The sequence below is a fragment of the Dermacentor variabilis genome, chromosome 7 (genome assembly GCF_050947875.1).
Source record: "Dermacentor variabilis isolate Ectoservices chromosome 7, ASM5094787v1, whole genome shotgun sequence".
Taxonomy (NCBI): domain Eukaryota; kingdom Metazoa; phylum Arthropoda; class Arachnida; order Ixodida; family Ixodidae; genus Dermacentor; species Dermacentor variabilis.
Genome location: NC_134574.1, coordinates 160,562,949 through 160,584,636, shown reverse-complemented (window position 1 = coordinate 160,584,636; position 21,688 = coordinate 160,562,949). Strand labels below are relative to the sequence as shown.

At 48.9% G+C, this 21,688-nt stretch overlaps 1 protein-coding gene across 1 annotated transcript in view; it reads left to right on the top strand.

Moving 5' to 3' along the window:
- The window catches only part of LOC142588323 (inositol-trisphosphate 3-kinase B-like), a 312,671-nt gene extending 290,983 nt beyond the window's left edge, over positions 1-21,688 (top strand). The window contains exons 2-8 of the mRNA XM_075699931.1: positions 13,430-13,532; positions 14,116-14,262; positions 15,031-15,158; positions 15,909-16,058; positions 16,865-16,966; positions 17,485-17,556; positions 18,664-21,688. Coding sequence (XP_075556046.1) covers positions 13,430-13,532; positions 14,116-14,262; positions 15,031-15,158; positions 15,909-16,058; positions 16,865-16,966; positions 17,485-17,556; positions 18,664-18,909 — 948 coding nt within the window. The 3' untranslated portion in view covers positions 18,910-21,688. The remainder of the gene's footprint in view (positions 1-13,429; positions 13,533-14,115; positions 14,263-15,030; positions 15,159-15,908; positions 16,059-16,864; positions 16,967-17,484; positions 17,557-18,663) is intronic.

Genomic DNA, 21,688 nt, shown 5'->3' with positions numbered 1-21,688 from the left:
AGCCAGCCCCGTTCCATTTAACGAGCGCGGCAGCAGAACCCTAATGGTTTGGCGCCGCCGCCCGCGCCCCATCCGCTTCGCTCGGCGTTCTCGATAAAGAGACGGCCGGTTGCGGCACGCGGTCCTGCCAAGGACGACAGGGGAAGCATGCGCGCGCGCTGCTGTGTGCGTCGTAGATGTGTGTTCGCAGCCTTGCCCCCGGCTGCACCCGGAGGCCTGCGGCGTGTCGTGCATATTCGCGCTGGCAGTATTCGTTGAGAAAACAAAGAAAGAGAAAAATAACACTCTGGCGCTAGAATTGTTCGTCAGAGCAAATGCGAGCCAATCCTGATGCTGGACATGCGATTAGCGAAAGCGGATAGCCAATGGCAAAGAGCGCTCACGAGCGAAAGGCTTTGCGAATTCGACTCCAGTAGCGCCGAACGCGGCGACTGTCCTCCGGCGGCTATCCGCGCTATAGAAAAGTCGGAGGGACGAGCTGGGGTTCGGCAGGCCATAGAATAAAGAACCCGCAGGCGGCCACTTGGAGTTTCGTGCAATAATTACTAGGTGGTACTCGGTGCTGGATCCTCCGGGAGCTGCGAGCGTAGCTGTGTTCAGCCAGCGTGGGGATGGTGGTTGGCACTTGGGATACGGCCTGAATGGGGTATACCGCGTAAAGTTGTCTTTGTGTTGGACGTTGGATCACCTGTTTGAGATCACTCGATACGGTTTGGTTTTTGATCCGGTCTACCGAGAGAGCTACATCCGTGTAATAATGGAGGCGGTGAAACAGGCACGCACAGGGTCGCAGCTAGGATTATAGCTTATGAAGTGGATTGCTGTCTGGCCGCCCAACTATTTACCGGAGTCGAGGCAACGGGAGGCTGGCTGATCCGAGGTTCAAAATTCTATGACGTTTCACAGCTTGCTTACCCGGAGAAAGAGGATAAAATGGCGGTGACGCAGGGAGTAAGGAGATTGCGATGCTGGAGTCGCGGAACTTGCTGCGTTTTCCTGCAGGGAAGCAGGAAAGGTCGCCAGAGTCATTGCGCTTTCTCGTACGAATGTAATGGTATGGGGGATAGGAACTTTAGCATCTGCGTAAACGCATTGCCTTTTGCGGAATACCGGGTTACGGGAGACGCAAACGCGAGTGACCAGATCGGTGGCGCCACCTTGTGGCACACGGTTTAACTAGAGAGGACGCAAATCTATTATTGCTGAAACCAAGCATATTCTATATTAGCTGCTGGTGTAAAGCATCAGCGATGACATACTCGTTAACGTGCCCCATTTTTGCGTATTTTCTTCGACAAGGATGCCCATGTAGCACGAAACCGTGCCTGATGTTCTGTGGTTGGACAAGGCGTCGCAAGATGGCACTTCCAGCGGTCCTTTATTTTTCCCTTTCTCCTCTCCGGTAACCGGTCATTTCGGGGTCGTTACTACGTTTACGGGTAAGCTGAAACTCTCAGCATATCAAACTGCTTTTCGTTACGGGTACAGTCTTGCGCATCTACAACAAACTCCTGTACAACGAAGTGACCTGTATAACGAATGGTTCCGGGGACCCCAAGCACTCCGTTATGAAGGCGTTCGGCTGTATATAGAAGCACTTGCGCTCATTGTAACAGCACGTACCCTCGGCAGCGTTCCGGACGCGCAGTCCCCTTTCACCGTGCCTGCCGCGCATCAGCAATGCAAGCAGTGTGACGCGTCGACTGAATTTGCGTGCTCCGACCACTTGGGCACGTATGAATGCAACCCGCGCACCGGCTCGACCAAAAGCTCGTCGTGTGCACGGGTGAGCGGCACGTGTACACATACATCGTCCTCATTTTCCCCATCTCCGGAGGAGCACAAACATGCAGAAGGATCAAACAAATTCCTGGTCATGCGCAGGCTTACCGTGACAGGTTCGATCGGAAAGGGCCTGCAGAGCTTTGTTTCTTTTTTTAAATCTTATTTCCCGACCGTGCCGAATAGCTCGTGCACTCGTGTAACGAATCGGCTTATATATGCGTCCACCTCTGTGCTATCGATATATATGCACTATTTGCCAGTTTCCTGTTGTTTACGAGTTATAAACAGAAACGGCGCCCATAAATATCCTCGTTACAGCAATACATGATGCCTTCAAAGCGCATCCTTCTTCTATTAGAGGGAAGTTTTCTGCGTCTTCCTTTACGGGGCTTAGTGCGTATGCTCGGTCGAGTTTTTCGCCGAGTGTAAAGCGTACCGATCCTGGAGATATTGGCGGCGAGGAGTTACGGAGTCGCCATCTATCGGAAGCGCCTCGCTGGCGTAGTATGAGGGATCACGTGGCGCGCTCCTCATAGGTTTTGCTGTCAGCGCTCACTGAAAACACCACGCGCGAGCTCTCCCGGACATTTCTGTAAGTACTTTCGAAACGAGAGATGTTTTTTACTGTCTAAATAGTAATCTTGGGCAAACTGAAAGCACACAATCGTTTACAGACTCTATCTCTTTACCGAATATGTACAGTGAACGCCACTGCGCGCGGTCGCTGTGATGAAGTCTCCCGAACCAGCTTCTTGCGTGAAAGGCAGGTAAACGCTGAGAGCAAACTATGTGAAATGTGTTCTTATAGTGTTTGTATAACTAAATGGAGCGTAATAGAAAGAAGCCTCAATGCAGCGATCGCGCAGATTCGCAGCGACCGAATGCGCGTCTGCATGCTTGTCCGCGCACTCGCTTTCTCCGCGCGCGCGTTTTCGCACCGTGCCATGAGCTTTAGGCCGCAGGATATGAGCATTTGACAGTATACAAGCAACCATTGTTGCGTGGGCGCTATCAGAGCGTTTCAAAAGTAATTTCATTGTAGAGACTTCGACGCCTAGGGACTGTGATGTGCCGTCGCGACGATTCAATATTTTTTCTTCTAAATTCTTTGAACTTTCAATATTATTTCTCGAGTTGCGTCGCACTGTATGTTTATCGGTGTTCTCAGCGTGCAATTTCCCGCTGCTCCTTTTTTTGTAATCCAGTGCATTAATTCATAACATAAACATGACCATATGCCATGCTTTTTTTAAATGTGCTTCTTACCGCTGCCTTTCCACTCCACTGAACTTGCCAGTATCTATAGCATCGACATGTTCATAGACCAAACCTTCATGACATTAGTCGGGCAGCGGACTCAGGAGAGCATCTCAGTGCACGTTTTCAGAACATCGCAGACCGGGCGCCGTAGCAGAAATCTTCCTCGCGTCTGTGCTTGCTGCATACCAGAGTTGTAGCCGATGACTGTTTGTCGGTTTTATGTTTCGCGAGCCAAGCTTCACGCAGCTTCTTGTCCCGCGGCTACGTGTGAATGAGTCTGACACCGGCCTCCGTTACGTGCGTCCGGCCCTGCGGCACCGAGCAGTAGCCTACCATGTTGCGCGCCCTCAAAGGCAGCCACTACCTATTGTAGTGCTTTCAAGCGTTGTAAAGGAGACACTCGAAGGGGGAAAATTTTGCCACTAAATGAGGACCGCAGCGTACGAAAGCTCGTTTTCAGCTCGCTTCGGCGCTCCCAAAGCAGCCGACGCGGCCGCTATGTCCACGTGATCCCTCCTAGCACGTCACGCCGACGGTGGCGCCAGCCTTTCCAGTGGTGGAGCTCGAGGCCAATAGTGCAACATATATAGTATAAACTGGGCTGATTCCGGATGCAGTGTAATCCGCGGTCGCTTGGTGGATGTCTCCACGTCCTGCCGGACGGACATGCAGCACGCGGACAGTTGCGCGCGCCCGTCACAGGGAAGCTGCAGGTGACACAGTTGCTTCTGTCATTGGAGAAGAAACGTGGAAGAGTTCCTTGAGCGCAGTTGAGAGTAAAACTGCACGCGTCGTGTGTCTCCTTGCATATAGCGTTTTGTTGAAACGTTTCGCGGCAGCTTCGCATATAACGTTGATCCAAACAAGCGCTTTGGATCCGCAACAATCTTTTTTCCTGTACTTGTTTCACGTCAACTGCTTTTATGGAAATGGGTTCGGGTGGTATAGCTATAGGCTTCCTGTTCGTTGTGACAAGGGAACCTTCGCTCTGGCGCGGTATATCGGGCATCGCCATCACCTCTCCTTCGGATCGAAACCTAATTGAAATGCAAAGGACGCTTCTATTTTCGCGCGCCCTTGGGCCTATAATGCTTACGCGCGTGCTCCCGAACTGGCGAGATGAGTTTCTTCACCGAAAAAGCGTCACTAGTAGATTACTGTAAGCGGGTCAGGTTATACATATATACTGCCGCGGTTCGTAAACATTTCAACTCTGTCTCTCTCTCTCTCTCTCTCTCTCTCTCTCTCTCTCTCTCTCTCTCTCTCTCTAAGCTTGTGCGCATCCACTTTGAAGATGACGACATCGAGGAGCGAATCTCTGTATGTTAAGTAGCACGAACATTAGCGAAGCAAAAAAGAAAAAGGAAATATGCCACGCTTTGCCCCTGCGATGGATCTCAAATCTCCGATAATTTTCACGTGTTAGCGAGAACCGGAGTTGCCGTTCGTTCTTGTGTTTTTACTTTCTCGCCCGATCCCTGTCTTTACCGCCATTAAGAGAGATCCTTCTCGGATATAGATGCGCTACAAGGACGCACAGGCATCCTTGTTGTTTGGTATATGGCCCCCGTTTAGGACGCGCACAGCCTCGGACGCGCGAGTCCACGTGCAGGCGAGAGAGCAAGGCGCGCTTTGATCAAATGTGCATACGTTCTGTTCCGCGGTCACGAATGTTGTCTCGGTATGTAGCATACAACAGCGCTTTCCTAATAGTCCTCTCATTAACCACTTTGCCATCATGTATTGCAGCATTTCACGAAGGGCTTGGTCTTTATTAACAGAGGACGAAGCCGGAGAAAGCACAGGGGGAAATTGATCGTTTTCTTTTTTTCTTTGAGCTGCAGAGTGAATTAGAGCTTCAACTCTCGTTCGCGCACTGTACTACAGCGTTGTGTATTCAGCGCGTGATTGGCCGACGTCATCCGTAACCTCCACACTGCTGCTGCCCCCGCGTGTTAATGAGGCAGCTGGAGCCACGGCACACGCAACCGCCGCGTCCTTCCTTGACCTCGACGCCGAGCGTGTGTAGTAGGCACTTCGCGGAGCCTTTCTCTCTACTGCATCCCGACCTCGACGCCCAACTTTTTCCTTCCCTCCCTCTCCGGCTTGATTCATTAATTCGTTCACTCGTTCTCCTCCTCGCACATTTCTGTTCCCTCTCCCTTCTGCCTCATTTCTTCTCCGCTGTATCGTTTGTGCGAAGTCCACTGCAAGTAGAAACGGAAAGGAGCGCTCTCCTGTAAAGCTTCGCGGTGTTGCGAAACCGGGCTGCCTTGAAGAGCGCGCCGCGCAACCTTCTGCGCTGCTGTGGAAAAACGTATGGAAAGAATGCCTCCCCACACAACTAAAAATAATAAGAGGACGGTTACGGGTGTGTAATGCGAATGGTTGAAGCGTTAGCTGTGGTGCGGGCTATATAGGGGTTTTCGCTCCCGATCTCGCCGAATCTTTTGAGATTCCTTCTGGAGGTCCTGCTTCCTCCACGACATTTCGGTGTAACTGATCTCAGAAGCAGAGTAACCTGGCCGAGTATGATGCCACTGCATCGTACCAACTAGTTAGTGCACACTGCAGCCGTGATCCGCCGCCCGTGATGCGACAAGGGACAATGCCATCTGGTGTTGTCGCAGGGAACCGAGCTTTGCTTCACGTGACCGAACTCTCCCCTCTCATTTGTGGAAGCATCTTCTGGCACGCGGCCAAGGTCTGCGCTGGGGACAGCGCCCGGCGATAAGTAAGTGAGGGACGCTGCTACGAAAAGCTAACGCTTTAAAAAATGAATAATAATATGTGCGTCCGTCGCGTTTGCGTGGTAGCAGTCTAACTCTTTAAAGCTCGCCATTTTTTTCTAAGTGGTAATTAGAGCAGTCAGTTGCAATGTTTTGCATGGACGCTAGACTGGCTTATGAACTTGATTCTTTTGAAGCTGCAAATTTTTGGCTCGTATTCATAAAACGTGTTCTTAACGCTAAAAATGTTCCTGAGAGCAGTTTCCACTCATTCATGACGCGGTTAATATTATTAGCGAACGTGGCCAGCCATTGGCAAACTGCACCTACGAAAGAAAAGCTTTGTGAATTCGCCCCCTGGGTACTATAGCAGTATTTGCACAATGTTCCATCATTTTCTGACTCGCATTGCTGTGCCGTCCCATTACGAAATTATTATTTTTTTTCTCACGTGGGCTCATTCAGTTTGATTCCTCGTCTAGCTTTGCATGCTAAGGTATTGTGTTAAATGGATGGATGGGTGGATGGATGTTATGAGCGTCCCCTTTGGAACGGGGCGGTGGGTTGCGCCACCAAGCTCTTGCTACTATGCTGCCTAATATCCTACCTAAGTTAACCAATGAAAAAAGAAAAAAAAACACTAACTTGTTCTCTTTCAGCGCCCCCTACCGGGCTTTAAGTGGGGTGCTTGAATAAATAAATGCACATTTTCACTAAACGAGCGCAACACGAAAAATCACTAATTCATAATAAAGGTGGGTCAGCTATTTCTGCTTGACGCACAGGGAAACAACAGGTGCGAGCTAAAACAACCTCCGGCTTTTAGGTGGCGTTGCTGTGGCGTTCGCGGTGACGTCAATAACGCCGTGGCGTCAGCAGCAAAAGCGCTCTGCTATTGGTTGCAGAAATAATGGAGAGTTTTAGATTAGGGGAGACGCACGCAAGCATTGGGGCCCGCTAACGGTCGGGGCCACACCGGTCTGCGCATGCGCAGTACCGTCGCCACGAGCGTTAGCAGGCCCCAACGCTTGCGTCCCCCTTATCTAAAACTCTCTAATTCGGGAGATGGCGACTGCCGCGCGGAGACATAGCGCGTGGAAACTGACGCTGCCAAGTGTTGTGTGCACTCGCAGCTCAGACATAAAAGAATCATGAGCGCTCGACGTTCTCGGAAATATTTACCGATTTAGCGTTCTCGTGTGCTGAGTCTCGTACATAGGAACTGAGAGTTAAGTTTCCGCCTTTGCGTGCGCTGAGGGTCGTCGCGGTTCATCTTTTATGCGGAAACACTGGCGTGTCTGTATTTATTTATTTATTTATTTATTGCTGTCGATGAGTATGCGCCTCCATGCTGCGTTCACAGTGTAATATGTACGACATTGTTCGTAACATCACACAAGATACGTTGTGTTACCTTTCTTACGACATGTAAAGCAACTAAATGTGGGTTGTAAAAAGGAAGGGGAAAAAAACGAGCACGCTAAGAACGAAAATGCATTTGAAGCCCCCAACAACAACATCATCATCAACGTCATCATCATCCATATAGCGGTTATGTTGTCAATGTCCCACCTTCGTTTCCACCCTCGTTTAAGCCAGCCATGTCGCACACTCCAGTCCTTGTGTACGAACAGTGGTCGAACAGAGAATGTCGCCGGAGCCCCCAGCGCTGGCTGCTTTACTCCAAAGGAAATCAGCTGCTGCCCATCCGTTGACGGGTTGCCCAAACGCTCGCACCGCGACATACCTTGTTTGACCACTGTTATCGTCGCTCGAAACTTCAATTTTCCTATGACCTCCTCTTGCTTGCACTCCAACCTCTTAACACGACACGCTCGGGCATGGTTAGTGCAGTTTCCATCCGTTTCTGTGATTGTGTCATTCAAGACCAAGGCAGTTTGAAGCCAGAAGGACGAAGCTTAGGCACATCCACCCGCCATTTCCACGATGGTTGACTCGCCTTGCTTGCAGCTCCCATACGCATTGACGCCAAAGTGATCTCTTTGTAGGATTTGCTGCATGGCATGTTCCGAACAGAAAGGAACAAAACAAAAAAAAGAGTAAGAAATTCTATGCCGTCGTGCTCCTGCGATGTGTTGTGGCTGTCTGGCTGCAGGTCCGGGCAAGAGGCGGTACGCGCGCCGCCCGCTCACGTGACTTGCGCTAAACGTATGCGCGCACGGAGCAGCGGGGACGCGTGCCAAGCGACCGGCCAGCAGAGGAACGCGAACGCGGACCCCAGGACGGCCTTGGCCGCAGACCTTTCGTTGTTTGCGCACCTCGCGATTGCCCCTACCTCGTGAGCCGAGCACGCACGACCTGCGTAGTAGACTGCCTCGGCTCTTTTTCTGCACACTGTTGCGGCAGTTCGGTGCAGTCGGCCGCGGAGGTTGTGCCGTGTAGGTACCAACCTGTAGTGGGAAAACAGTGCGAAAATACAACTGAGACGCACACAGCACGACACCCCTCGCGCCCGTGCTGGTGGTATTGGGAGTGGAGAAGTGGTTCTTGCGGGGGGAAAGGAGGAAAGGCTGGCACTATCTTCTGCAGCCCCTGCGGGAGAACGGCTCAGCGCCAGCGGGACGGCGCAGATGGGAGTAAAGGAGATAGAAGGTAGGAGGGAGAAAGGCAGAGGTGTCGCCATGGGCAGCAACGGAGCAGACCGGCTGGGAGGGACCAGTGGGCCCTTCCCTTTCCGAAGAAAGCCTGTTCAAAGCAGGATTGGTCTCCGGCGCCTAGATTTGCGGATGCGCTTCGGCACCTTTGTCGTCGTGCTAGCGTTGCACAGAATTTGTGAGAGTGAGCCCTTGTCGCTATATACATGTCGAGCTTTCGAACAGCTGCTGCTCTTTAGCGGGCGTCCTTTTCACCGCCGTGGTTTGGCTGAACGACGGGTCCGTGTGGCCTTTCGGCTAATGATGGCTGCTTGTTCCGATCTGAATGCGGTATATACGCACTGACCGGATTATGGGACTGACGCACTGCGGCTGTCTTGGAATCCAGCGTCGTTGTGCGCTCCCTCCGCCTGTCGCTGCGTGCTGTATGGTTCAGCCGGCCGTGCAAGTCTCGGAAGGGTCGTGTTATCATACGCGCGTCTTGTGCTGTCATGGACAGAATGTACAGCGTTTATATTAACTTGTAGAAAGATACCTGTGTTCATTTAGCCTCGTGACTGTGCAAGACGCTGCGATGTTCAAATAACACGTCACCTGCTCGAGCTGATAAGGTCGCCGACTAAAGAGCGATGCGCCACTGAGCGTCGATATACGAATATAAATATTGTTTCGCTGCGCCAGCGTATGCTAACTGAGCTATCCATTCCGAAAGTATACGTGTCGTTATCGCAGTGACGAAGGTAAACAAACGGAGGACCTGCTGCTAAATTAAGTCGGCTGTTAAGAGCGTCAGCACCAAGCGAAACCGAGGTTTCGCGCATATCTCGCAGCACCACGCGACGTTCGCGACTGGGCGGTAAGTGCGCGAGCGTATCTCTCCTTGCGGGCGCACGCCCCCTTGTGACCGCCGCCCTTCGCAGGGCTTCGTTCCAAACCCAGCACGGGGTCCCTTGCGGCACCTCCGGCGACCTTATGTGACGCCAGAGATAGACCTTTCTTTACATGCATTCATACACTCGAAGCGCCACGCTCTGCAAGTCTAAGGCGTCTGGTGTGTGTGTATATATATATATATATATATATATATATATATATATACACGTGGGTGCAGCTCGTCGCACACCGTGACTGCACGTACCCGCGCCGCAAGCCGAGATTGTGCAGAGACCGTGACACCGAAGCCAAAGGTCTCGCCGCCTGGCCTCTGGCGCTTGCAAAATTGACCCCTCGCTGAGAGTTACCCGCGGCTCTTTGACGTCATATCTGGCCGTGACCTTGCCATCTTTCCGCTACTTGAGATAAGAGCGCGGAGTGCCTGTTCGATCCTTATTAAAACCGCATACACTGCGCCTTTAGCAGCTCGGCAGCTCAGCGCCTCAAGCTGATTACTAGCGTTTGTGTCGGCGACGTGGTTGTTTACGAACGTTGGCTCCGTCATATAACTGAAGCGCCATTAGCGCGCGCTGATCCCGAGTCCGTAGCCAAAGCGTCCGGGTAGGAACAGGGTCGCCATTGGTCGGTGTACCGCGACATGCAAGATGTCTAAACCACTCGGGTCCCTTCCGTAGGCATTAGGCAAATGCGTTGCTGGCCGTCACGACCACCGAATCGACGGAGGTTGCAGGCGGCGCGATTGAGTCCGGCGATTTCCGGTGAAATGTATACTTTGTTGAATGCGCGGACCTTAAGTGTGTTAGCGCTGTGGTCTAGGAGCACTTCGGGGAACTCGTCCTTGCAAGACGTTGTTGAGTTGCGTTCGTTGTAGCCCGCGTGTTGCGGTGGGTGCTCGGGAAGGAACCGAGTCGCGCGCTTGTGAAAAATTGCGCATCAGCTCTTGGGGAGTTTTGATCCTGACAGTGGATGCTTCGCACGTGAGTCACGTACGTATAGTTTCTGAAGCTTTATTCTCAGAGCTCTAAAGTTCTATTCAGCGAGCGCAGTAGCATCTTACGCAAGTAGGACGTGCTCGATTACAACAAGGACTCGGCAGTGTCGTCGACTGCTTGGAACTTTCATCGCCATACGAGACGCTCCGTTTCGCGCGTCAGATGATCCCCGTTGGATCAGCTGGCGCAGAGCTCTTCGCAGCGCATCGTCGCCTCTACGTCACGGCATCGAGGGTTCGCTGCATTGCACGCGACGCCACCGAAGGAGGAGGAGAAAGCAGCGGGAGACACGCGTGATATTTCAGACCCGCGCGGAGAACGGCGGGGAAGTGGAAACAGGAACAATGGGTGTCATGCCGAGCCCGCGGCGATCCATAGGCTGGCAGGCGGGGGAGAAGGACATCGACTGGGGGCCGTTCGGGAGGTGTCGCGTCGTTTTGAGACATGCGTGCAAGAGCGGTCGTTCCCTTCCTCATCGGACGACTCGAGCAGCGGCCCACGGCTTCTCAAAGCGATGATCACAGCGTTCCTGAGGCTGGCTAGGGACCTGTTGTACGCGTCGGTCGCCAACCTCTGGACGTTCTTCAAGCTCGCCTTCCTGGAGCGCCGCCTCACCCACGGCGAGGACGCGTCAGAGGTAAACGTCGTCCTAATGTCGCACGGCGTCCGCAGCGTTTGCTTTGAAACTCTCGGGAGTCGGGAGCCGACCGCGCATTCCACTTGCGTCGATCGATGCTCCGAGTCACCCGCGATTCGCGCCGTGCGCTTGCTGCACTTCGCGACGCCACATCTCTGTGCACGTTTGGCCCAGCTACGAGATGCTAACCGTTGATGCCGCTACGCACTTTGAATTCATTTAACCTGTACGGGTACACGTATGCAGCTGTCGTGCAAACAACAATGTCTCCTCTCAATCGTCTCTGCTGTCAACGTTCTTCTGTTATGTTTAGCAACCTAAGTTGACTTTTGGCTCTTAATTGTTGGAAAATGACCAAACTATAGCGGTATGCCGTCGTAACGCCTGGATGTGTTATGGTGCTGTTCTTCTCCCTGCTTTTCTTTTTTTTTTTTCACCTCTGCAATATTCTCAAGACCAGCTCGTTATGGCGCAGCAAAGCTAATGTGGTGAACAGTCTTCATGTCTTAACGACGAGTATTTGCGCTGCAAACGTTATTGTGATCACGGAATAGGCGAATTTGGAACTGGCATGAACACGAGAAGTGCGCTTTTGTGTCCAGCGCATTTCAGCAACGTTTGCAGCGCGGATACCCTTTGTTATGGGACCCGTGATGTAATAATGATTGTGCTTGCTTTTAGGTGCAATGTGCAAGTACACACACGCAGGTGTATATATATATATATGTGTGTATCATTTACGAACTCTTTCCCTCTTGAATACGGAGCTGCGCTGTTCGAAACCGGAACACTGGTGCGAGCCCCCCTTATCGTGCAGTCAAATTTTGCGCCACTTGCCGCGGCGAACCATCAGACGGCGCCGTGTAGATATCTATTCAAGGGTAGCGAAGGCGCCGCGAACTCCATGGCACAGGGTGGTGTCGACACCGATGGAGCAATGTATGCGGCAACCGCATTCGGGGTGTTGAAGTGCGACCAGACGGAGGGGGTGGCCAGCGCCACAGTAGCGGCTACCGGCCTCAACGGCCACAGGCGACAGCTGCGGTTTGTCTACGCACGCACGGAGCAGGGGAGATAAGCCGGCTTTTGTCGGCTCCGCTACCCGGAAGCCCTCTCCCTGCCCTCCCCACTCGTGTAATGAGCTGCTTTGCGTGTGCGTCGCCGTCGGGTGGACTATTGTGCTCTCCCGAGGGGTACCGAGAAGGAAAAAAAAAAAGCATGAGCAGGGCGCGCGAGAACGTCGTCACTCGTGATCTTCGACTACCCTACACTACGTGAGACTGCTGCCGGGGACGAACGGCGAGCCGGCGTGAATTATCGTTCATTTGACGCCGTGCTTTTAAACAATGGCGCGCGGGTCGTGCCGTGAGCGGAGGCTGAGGCCCCGCGAGTCGTCGGGTTGAGGGACAGACGTGGAGCCCTCCCGCGGTGCGCGCCGCCCTCGCACAAGCTGGAGTCTCTGGAAGCCCGAGAGGAAACCATGACCGGCTGCATTTCCCCTCACGCGGTTTGCAACGCCAAGGCTGCGTGCCAGGTTCGCCGCCAGCCGAGCAGCGTAAGTGGATAGCGGCTCGCCAGCATGCTCGGCGGCGTATTTGGGCGTAGTGGGGCTCTGGCCTCGAGGCGGCAGCGCCTGTTGCTTGCGCCTCCGTTGACGTGAAACTCGTTTGTATGCCAACCCGCGGGTCGCTTAGTGTTCAGTTCACTGCGATTCAGTGGCCCCCGCGCTCCCAAAAAGTGAGCTGTCGGTCGATCGACGCCTCGGCCACGTTCGACGCGCTTTGTTTTCCCCCGACGTCTCGCACGGAGCACGCGTTCATAACGCGCTCCGATCTCGTCGGACGCATCCGTATCGATCGGAATCTACGAATCGCGTCGGGCCGCGCTGTTCTCGCGCGAGAGCGAATGCCAAACTTGGTGCGACTTCGCCGACGCGGCTTCACGGCGTCATCCTGACCCGCCCGTCCCCCATTTGTATTGACACGCCTGCAATCGTCATATCATTTAACGATGAAGTTGTGATCAACAAAGCGCTTGTTGCATGACACCGCCTCTAGCCGCGCCAAACGGACCCTGCATGCTTCTGAAAGCCTTATTTGGTCGTGCAAGTCGACACGTCTATGCTTTTCCTGTTGTTTCTTCTTGACTGACTTGCACAACTTTTTACCACAGCTCATCTCTTGGGAGTTGGTTTTGTATTTATGTATTTCTCCATATTTTGATGACACTGGTGAAACTGCTATGGTAGTTTGACCGTGCATAGCATTGTAACATTGCACAAGAGGTCTGTGGTTTCTGCCAGCAATACTTCGTATTTGATCAACCTAGCACCAACTAACCATTTTATTCATATTCCATGCAAGCACTGCTCTGCAAGAGCTTGAAAAATCACACTGACTTGTCATTGCCATCACTTGTAACTGCATATGTGCTCACTAATTGCATCAGTGCAAGCGCTTCCATGGCTTTGTCTCTGTGTCTAAAGTTTCCACGCCTTTCTTTGTTTTGTCTGTGCAGCCTTCAGGATGGCGAAAAGTGCGGAATGTCGTTCACTGGTCTCCGTTTGTCCAGACCTACAGAAAGTACAAGTACCCATGGATACAGCTTGCTGGGCATCAAGGTACGAAACTAGCAAATGGTGACATTCGCTATTACTTCTGTGAGCAAATAAAAGCTGATCCTCAAATGCAATACTTCAACCACTGTTATAGGTCTTCTCTCACTGCTTACTGCTGCTTAACACTACTTCATTAGCACCTTTCTTTTTTTGGTGTCCACTAAGATTCCAAGTATTTTAAGCTAGTTTTACTTTTTATCTTGTTTTGCCGGCATGGTTGATAATCTGAAAGTTAAGTGGTTGTATGCTGTGAAACATTATTGGTCATCTGTCAGGTTGCTCTAATTTCACATGTTTGCTCTAATTTTACCAATTCTTACATGTGATGGAAATTTCGCCCACGTAGGCTCTGGTCTACATTAGTGCGTAAGTGTCACATAGTGCTGGTGCATTTGTCACATTCTGCACAGCAGCACATGTGATAGAGGCATTGCTGAGGCTTTCTTTTCTTTACTATTCTGTACATTAGCAGCTGTGTGATATTCTTGAAGGCAGTGCACAATCATGCAGCTTAGAAGGAATGTTACTTATAACCTTATCTCAAAATCACAGTGAAAGTGATGACCTGATGTGGTTGTACCTGCAGGCAACTTCAGGTCAGGCACCCAGGGCACGATTCTGAAGAAGTTGTGTGGCAAGGAGGAATCCTGTCTGAAACAGCTCATGAGGGACCCCTGGCTACGGGACTACGTGCCCGAGTTCAAAGGCCGTGTGGAGATGGAGGACTGCAGCAGTGAGTTACTAATTTGCTTTCGGGGTTATATTAAGTAATCTGCTCTTGTGTACTGATAAAATGTGAATGGTACAGCACATTTCAATGGTACAATGGGGAGAGCTTATGCCATCACTGCTGTTGTGAAGAATAGTGCTGCATGCATTCATCACAATCTTATTGTGTGAACAGATGTCCATCATTCGCATTTGTTTGTGTTCCAGAAGGTATGATCATCTTCGACAGAATACTAACACTTTTCACAGTCTAGTGTGGGAATTAACACGACTTGGTTTTACACCAATTCAACCTTGCGGGCTTGCTTTCTGCAAACTTGATATTGCTTTTGATTTGTTCGCCACAATAGGACAGCATCTTCTTGCTGCAAAGATATTTACGCAGGAACCCTTAGCAGCCAGGAAAATTACTCATTGTGTGATACACTGCACAAGTGATTTCAACTTCATGCAATGTACCACTCTTTGTTAGCAAAAACAAATTGAAGTGGTACTGCTCAACTTCTGTTGACCAAAGTTTTCATTAGTGTCCAACTGAATTATTTGGCTTGTGTTTTGTATTTGAATTGAATTCAAACACAAAAGTAATTTGGTCTTCGTTTACAGTAGCCTCTGCCAATAAGTTGTCTCTATCTGCTTTAGAAATGGCAGGAGTTCTTCCAGGAGACTGGCCCTCTGGTTTTCACGTCAGATTTGTGTTTGTCTGGCAACAACTTGGCACTTCATATAGCCATGCATAACATTGTTGCTTTTCTGTGTGCTTTCTGTGCAGGTTACTTGGAGCTGCAAGACCTACTTGCTGGATTTCAGTGCCCCTGTGTTATGGATGTCAAAGTGGGCCTGCGCACATACCTTGAAGAAGAGCTGGCTAAGGCTCGGGAAAAGCCCAAGCTCCGCAAGGTCAGTACAGTGAAAAATGTGTTCACTGGAACCTTGGTTCCGTACGGATTTACAGAGCTAGGAGACAAGCTAGGAAACTGACAAAGTTGATGCTTCTCTATTTCACTGTGCATGCACTAAATCTTGTTGCCAAAACACCTGCGGCCCTTTTGAATTCATGGAGCACTTTGAGGTACAACACCAAGAGGCTTACATAGCTGGAAGTGGTTACTTTCTGTATTTATTCTGAGGTGTCGCAAGTATACATTAGGACCCTTTTATAGTACCGTCATAACGATAAAGCCTTGTTGCTCGCAGTAAAGAGGTGTGCCGATTACAAATTAACATTTTCACTTGCTACGGCAGAAAAGTAAATAGCCAATTATGATAGACCTATAGCACTTGCAGTACTGTTGCATAGAAGAAGCACCTGTGTCAGAAGCTTTCTTTCTTTTCTTTTTAAATTTTCCAGCCTGCATAAAAATTCTGCTTGCCATTGCTACGTAATGTTTAACTTTTGAACCTTCTGTTGATAACCGGTTTAGGTAGTAATAGAAGTAGTAGCAACTAGTTGTGTAAATAATAGACTGACACGCCAATAAATCAATGTCGAAGTTGTGCCTGATCAGGGTACGCTTAGTCTGCTCATAGTAAACCTCCCAATGCAGTAAACATTTAGCTTAGTCCCAGTTGTGTTGTTGCACTGTGATTTTACATTCTGTTGTGATTGTCAGTACGAGAATCACTCATGATGTTGGGGTCTTGTTGTAGGACATGTACGAGAAAATGGTGGCTGTCGATCCGGATGAGCCAACACCTGAGGAGCATGAGCTGAAGGCAGTGACCAAGCCCCGTTACATGATCTGGAGGGAAACCATCAGCTCCACGGCCAGCCTGGGATTCCGCATTGAGGGCATTAAGGTGTGCCAAGTTTGCATGTTGAGGCTGCGAAGTAGAGCACGATTTGTGCTGCAGGGATAAGTGGAAGCAGTATCTGATGCTTTAAGTGTTCGGTTTTATAAGGAAAGCGTGACTGAGCATACCATATGTGTCCTGGGAAGTCTGTGCTTACGCTGTTGGTGGTGGTTGAAGCAGAATCCAAACCACATCAGGACAAATATAATGTAATGACACCGGCAATTGCATTCGTCAATAACGAATGGAATTGACACCTCAGTGGTGTCTATTCTGGCCTTGCGAAATTTTAGGCAGGGCACTGCTCAAGCAAGTGAAAAAAGTGTAAAGAAGAATGCAATTAAAACTGTCACGTTATCCTCGGCGAGTATAATGCAAGATTTTCTTTTGCTCTATTTTAATTCATTTTTTTGTCATGCACCATTCATGAACGGCCGATCCCGGTGATATTGTGGGTAACCCGCACCACTGATGAGAAGCTGAAAGAATAGCATTGTACTAGAATTTTTACAGCCCTGCGCCAAGTTCTTTACGCTTCTTGGTGATTTACCTGTATTAAAGTGCAGCCTGTTTCATCATGCAATCATCATGCTAGTGCTCTTCTATAGTATTCTGCGCTGGCTATGCATGCTGTGTGACATCTTATGGTTTGGAGTATTGCTAAAAAACTTCACCGAGTAATGGAGCTTTTTTGCAACAACATTTGCACTTTAATTATGATATCTGCCTAAGGCACAGTCATGCTTGCTTTAGTTGTGGACTTGCAAACTCACTTTATTTGTTCTTCCTTTCCTTCTTTATTCAACCCCCAGAATCCCGATGGAACCTCCACAAAGGACTTTAAGACGACAAAGTCACGGGAGCAGGTCTTGAATGCCATTGACACATTCACAAAAGGCTTCGACGATGCACTAGTGAGTTTTATCGCAGCAGTGTGCATTTCTCATTCCATTATTTTTGCTCTCTGTAAGTTGCATTCCTTACATTTGCAACCAGCCAATTTCATGTCCTTAATCCCAGAATCCTGAGCACCATTTCACATTAAAGAAGGTTTGAACAACTTGATAACCGTTATTTCTGGCCATGGAAAGTATATTCCTATTAAAAGAACAGTGAAATGTTATTTCAGTTCTAAGTGAATTGGAATTGGCTATCTACAGCTGAAACTTTGCTACAACGTGTAAAAAACGCTATGGCTTTTACATTAAGTTTCCTGAGCTTAAATAAGCATCTTGAGGTATTGAACTTGATATATAAAATATGTATTTTAGGCTTTGTAGGTTTAGTTCAATTCTGAACAGATGTACCTTTGGCACAAATGCTTGTAATTCAGTGCTTGCAAAGCTCCCATTTGCATCTATCTAGTTCACGTCGTTACTAGTGTATCATTCAGTTCTGCACAGCACTCATTGGCGTCTGTCTTCTGTTACAGGGAAAGTACCTTCAGCGGTTACGGTCTCTGTACAACGCACTTGAGCAGTCAGAATTCTTCTCCACTCATGAGGTACGTGCCAGAACTGAATTGTTGCAGCTCGTCAAATGCTCAAGCAGAAAACAGTAGGGGTAGCAAAAACATGTTTAACGTGCAGTAGCTTTACTATACCTAATCACTAGTGAGGAGCCAGGTAGATGCATGTCACATGATGAAAATTACTATTGAGGTTTAGCCTATCCACAAACGTACTTGCATTTTTGGAATATTGGGTTACTGGAGAGTTTTATGGCAGCAGTAATGATAACGTCTGGTGATGCAGTCTAACCAGAGTGCACGCAAAGCCTGTACTTCACTGACTTTCATATTTTACTTCACTGACTTTCATATTTTACTTCACTGCTGCAGTAGAGCATTGTCAACGATATAATCGTTAACGTAGAGTACTTTCATTATTTATTTTCAACAATAGTACTGACACAACAAAAATTTATTTTTTCGAGTGCAATGTAGTCGCACAAATCATCACTAGATGTCACCAATAGCTTTGCTAGTGCACTTTACTGCTCCGGTAATCTGTAAACGGCAAGATGTTTACAGACAAGCTAAAACTATGTTTGGTTCCACGGCTTGTGATTGTTCAACTCAAACTGTTAAGAGAAACAGCTGTGGGCAATATGGGACTGTGCAGTTTGTTACTTTGTTGTTATAGTTCAACTCGTGCATTGTAAGGCTCAATCTATGTTTGGTTCCACGGCTTGTGATTGTTCAACTCAAACTGTTAAGAGAAACAGCTGTGGGCAATATGGGACTGTGCAGTTTGTTACTTTGTTGTTATAGTTCAACTCGTGCATTGTAAGGCTCAATACTAAGATCTGTGAATATCGGAGCATGCTGGCATTCCCGTGCTTTGCACAACTGATTGAAGAAGCCTTGTCCTGTTGTCACACATACACAAAGGATTAATCTCAAAATTTTCTGTCACTGTATTTCTCCTGGTTTGCACTTGGCCCTTGCGCCAATAAACACTACATATCATCATCATCTCCTGGTTTGGTTCTGAGCAAGTTATCATTTTAAATCTTGTATAAACAGTCAGTCGCTCAAAGTGTATTATAAGAATGGAACAGAGAGGTATGGCAGGGGTACTTAAAGAGTCTTCCTGCTTGTTTCTTGCAGTTCATCGGCAGTTCTCTGTTGTTCGTCCATGATAGAGTGGGAGCCAGTGTGTGGCTGATTGACTTTGCCAAAACTGTGGCAGTGCCACCTGGTGTGGCCATCACACATCGGCAACCCTGGGAAGTTGGCAACCATGAGGATGGCTACCTCATTGGCCTCTCGAACCTCATTGGCATCTTCGAGGAGTTGCTAGACAATCGCTGCGGAGGCTACTCCAAGAGCCTGCCACCGGAGATACCCGCCTAGGCCAACAACATGCCCTCGAGTCACAGCACAGCCCTGGACCGTGTTTTGTGATGGCCTGTGCCCAACTGTGGAGAGCTTTGTGAACTTGACTGTGAACTGGGCTACTACTATGTGGATGAACGTGTCAACGCCTCGGCTCCACGGGGGGCTGTCGACCGTTTTCAGTGGTGTTTGACAGTGCAATGACAAACTGCAGCCGGAAGTGCTCGCGAAGTGCTAACTCGGTTTCCTCTAGGTGGCCTGCCAAGGTTAGTCCTGTTGCAACTTAGTGAACTCTTCAGAGAATGAAGTGAAGCAAAATGTGGGGGAGGCCCAAGTACAGCTACTTAAATGTCCATGGAAAAGGGTGCCATACTTGGCTGTGGTGAATCCTTTTGGGTTACTGCTAACAAGTGCTCATGAAGCCTGAGCTGACTTGCTTAGGTGGAGCTGGAAAGGAGCCTATTAGGTGGGATCACCCAGTGATTTTTGCTGCTTTTGGTTATGTTTGAACACTGGCGAGAAAATTGAAACCTGCCCAAACAGCACCAAGACTGCACTGCTACACTGACTGGCTTTCTGTACTACCTAAGGCTCTGTCAGTGTATTGAAATGACAGCAAACGACTGCTAGCAAGAGCACCTTAACCCTGATGTCAAGAATGGCCCTCTCTTTGATCAAAAGAGAGTTGTACAGAACCTTGTGGGTGAGGGCCACCAAGGAAATGTGTGCTGTATTCTTGCAGGGTTTGCCGCACCTGGAAAATTTGCAGTCTGTGCAAGTTGGCAAGAATCACCACACCAGTGCAGCAGAACATCCCTCATACTTTGGCCATGGCTGTATCTCCCATTTGGTTTGCCTTATGTGCCCTGCAAGGTGTGTGTTTAAGCAACACATTCAATCAATGAATTGTGGTCGCCGTTCAAGACTACGACATGATCCCTCTTTTTACCATGGCTGCCACACACCCCAAAGCCTGGCAGTTTTAGGCCTAAGGGTGGGGCATTGCAATATGGTAGCACTCTTGTCAGACCCATGGGGCAGGGCCTCCTAACAAAAAAAAAAAAGGCCCCTGAGGATGAAGTCGATGTAAACGGTGATCCTTTCTCAGGAGAACTAGGTTGGCCCATTGAGTGTCAGAAAATGCACTCTGTGCATTAGAGCGGTTCGAGAGCGTTCGGTGACTGTGTATCCACTTTCTTAAAAAAAAAGAAGAAGTTGCAGTACTGATGTGCTGCCATTGTTATTGTTGTCTTTTTTTTATTGAGTTTTGTAAGTTGTAAGCAGATTTGTGCAACACACGAGTGGGTGGTTAGTGTTCACGTGGATCTGTGTGTTCAGCTGCACGTCAGAACACTACACGCAAATTTACTCTCTAGCATCTCGCTCCACCCTCTCTTGTTCCTGCAGTGTTTTGTTGGTGTTGTTTGCTCTTACACCAGTGGTGTGCAAATGGATGTACTGAAGGAAGCTTTAGTTGCTCATCCGGCAGGGAGTGTAAACCTTGTAAGGTGCATCTCCAGTTGGACCAAATTTTTGGGCAATGAAGAGCTTGCCCATATTCGTTTGTGCTGAGGAAGGTGTCAAAATTGAAGTTACCAGGCTGAAGGTTCATAGCAGCCCTCAGCTTTGTCTGAAAAAGTGCTTTCACAAACATAGTGCTTGCAGCAAGCTTCTTAGAATTATTGAATTACATAGGTAGGAGTACATCTAAGGTGTGACGTGATAATGTATGGTGTGACAGTCCGTAAGTATGATGTGGCAGGTTAGAATGCTGGCCATTGACTTGCTCAGGCTTGCTCGCATCTTGTGTACAAATTGTAAAAGCCAGCCAGTCAACATAAGGGCCTTTCATTGTTGGAAGAGCCAGGCTGTGCTGTTGCGGATTGGCTGCTATGTCTGTGTTGCAACTTTTGCAAGATAAATTGGAGGCAAATTATTTCATGTGCTTTAACTTAAAGAAGGTAAGGCACTTCGCTATAATGTTAATGAAAGTAATGCTTTTAGGAAAGAAAAACGGCAGCGCATTACACTTGTCTGCGTCTTACACTGTTTTACACCTTGCACTGAATGAGCACCGTGCTGTTAATTCAATGTTTGGATCTGCATGGCATTCACAGCACACAAACAGTCAACTGTTCATGCAGATTTTTGGGTAAGCAATCACATTCTTTAACATTCTTGGCATTTTCAAAGGCATTTTTACAGTATTCATCAGCAACAGACTTGCACATTGCCATCTTTACATGACTGCATTGATTTATGACATGTTCCTTGTATTATTAATGTTCTCCTTGATAAGGAAGTATTGCTTCCGCAAGCAGTGGCAAGTGTCGTGAAATGTGTAAATAACTTCCATTTACTGGTGAAAAGCATACATCTTCCCCAACGGGAAAAGCATCCAAAAGTTTGTCACCGAGCTTTCACCACACCTGTATCGTCGACTGTAAGCTCTTCCAAGCAAGCACTTCATGTGGAAGTCTTACAGATTTATGTTGTACTTTTAATTTGCTGCTTTTGTGCCATAACTAATGCGAGTGACATGCATGGACGAGGCAGATTTGTTTTTGTCAAACAAAAGGGAGGGAAAAGTCTGACGACTACACCACCAAACTTATCTTTACGCACTCTCGACTGCACCATTGCCGTCATGCACCTTTCTTTTTTATTATTGTGTGTAAATAAGAGCTGTGTTTATGTGTCTATTATTTAACGAAAGACTGGCTAGAAGTGTACATAGAGCAATAAGACTTGACTGTGTTTTCATCTTGCAATGAAGTAAAATGTGTACTGAATGAAA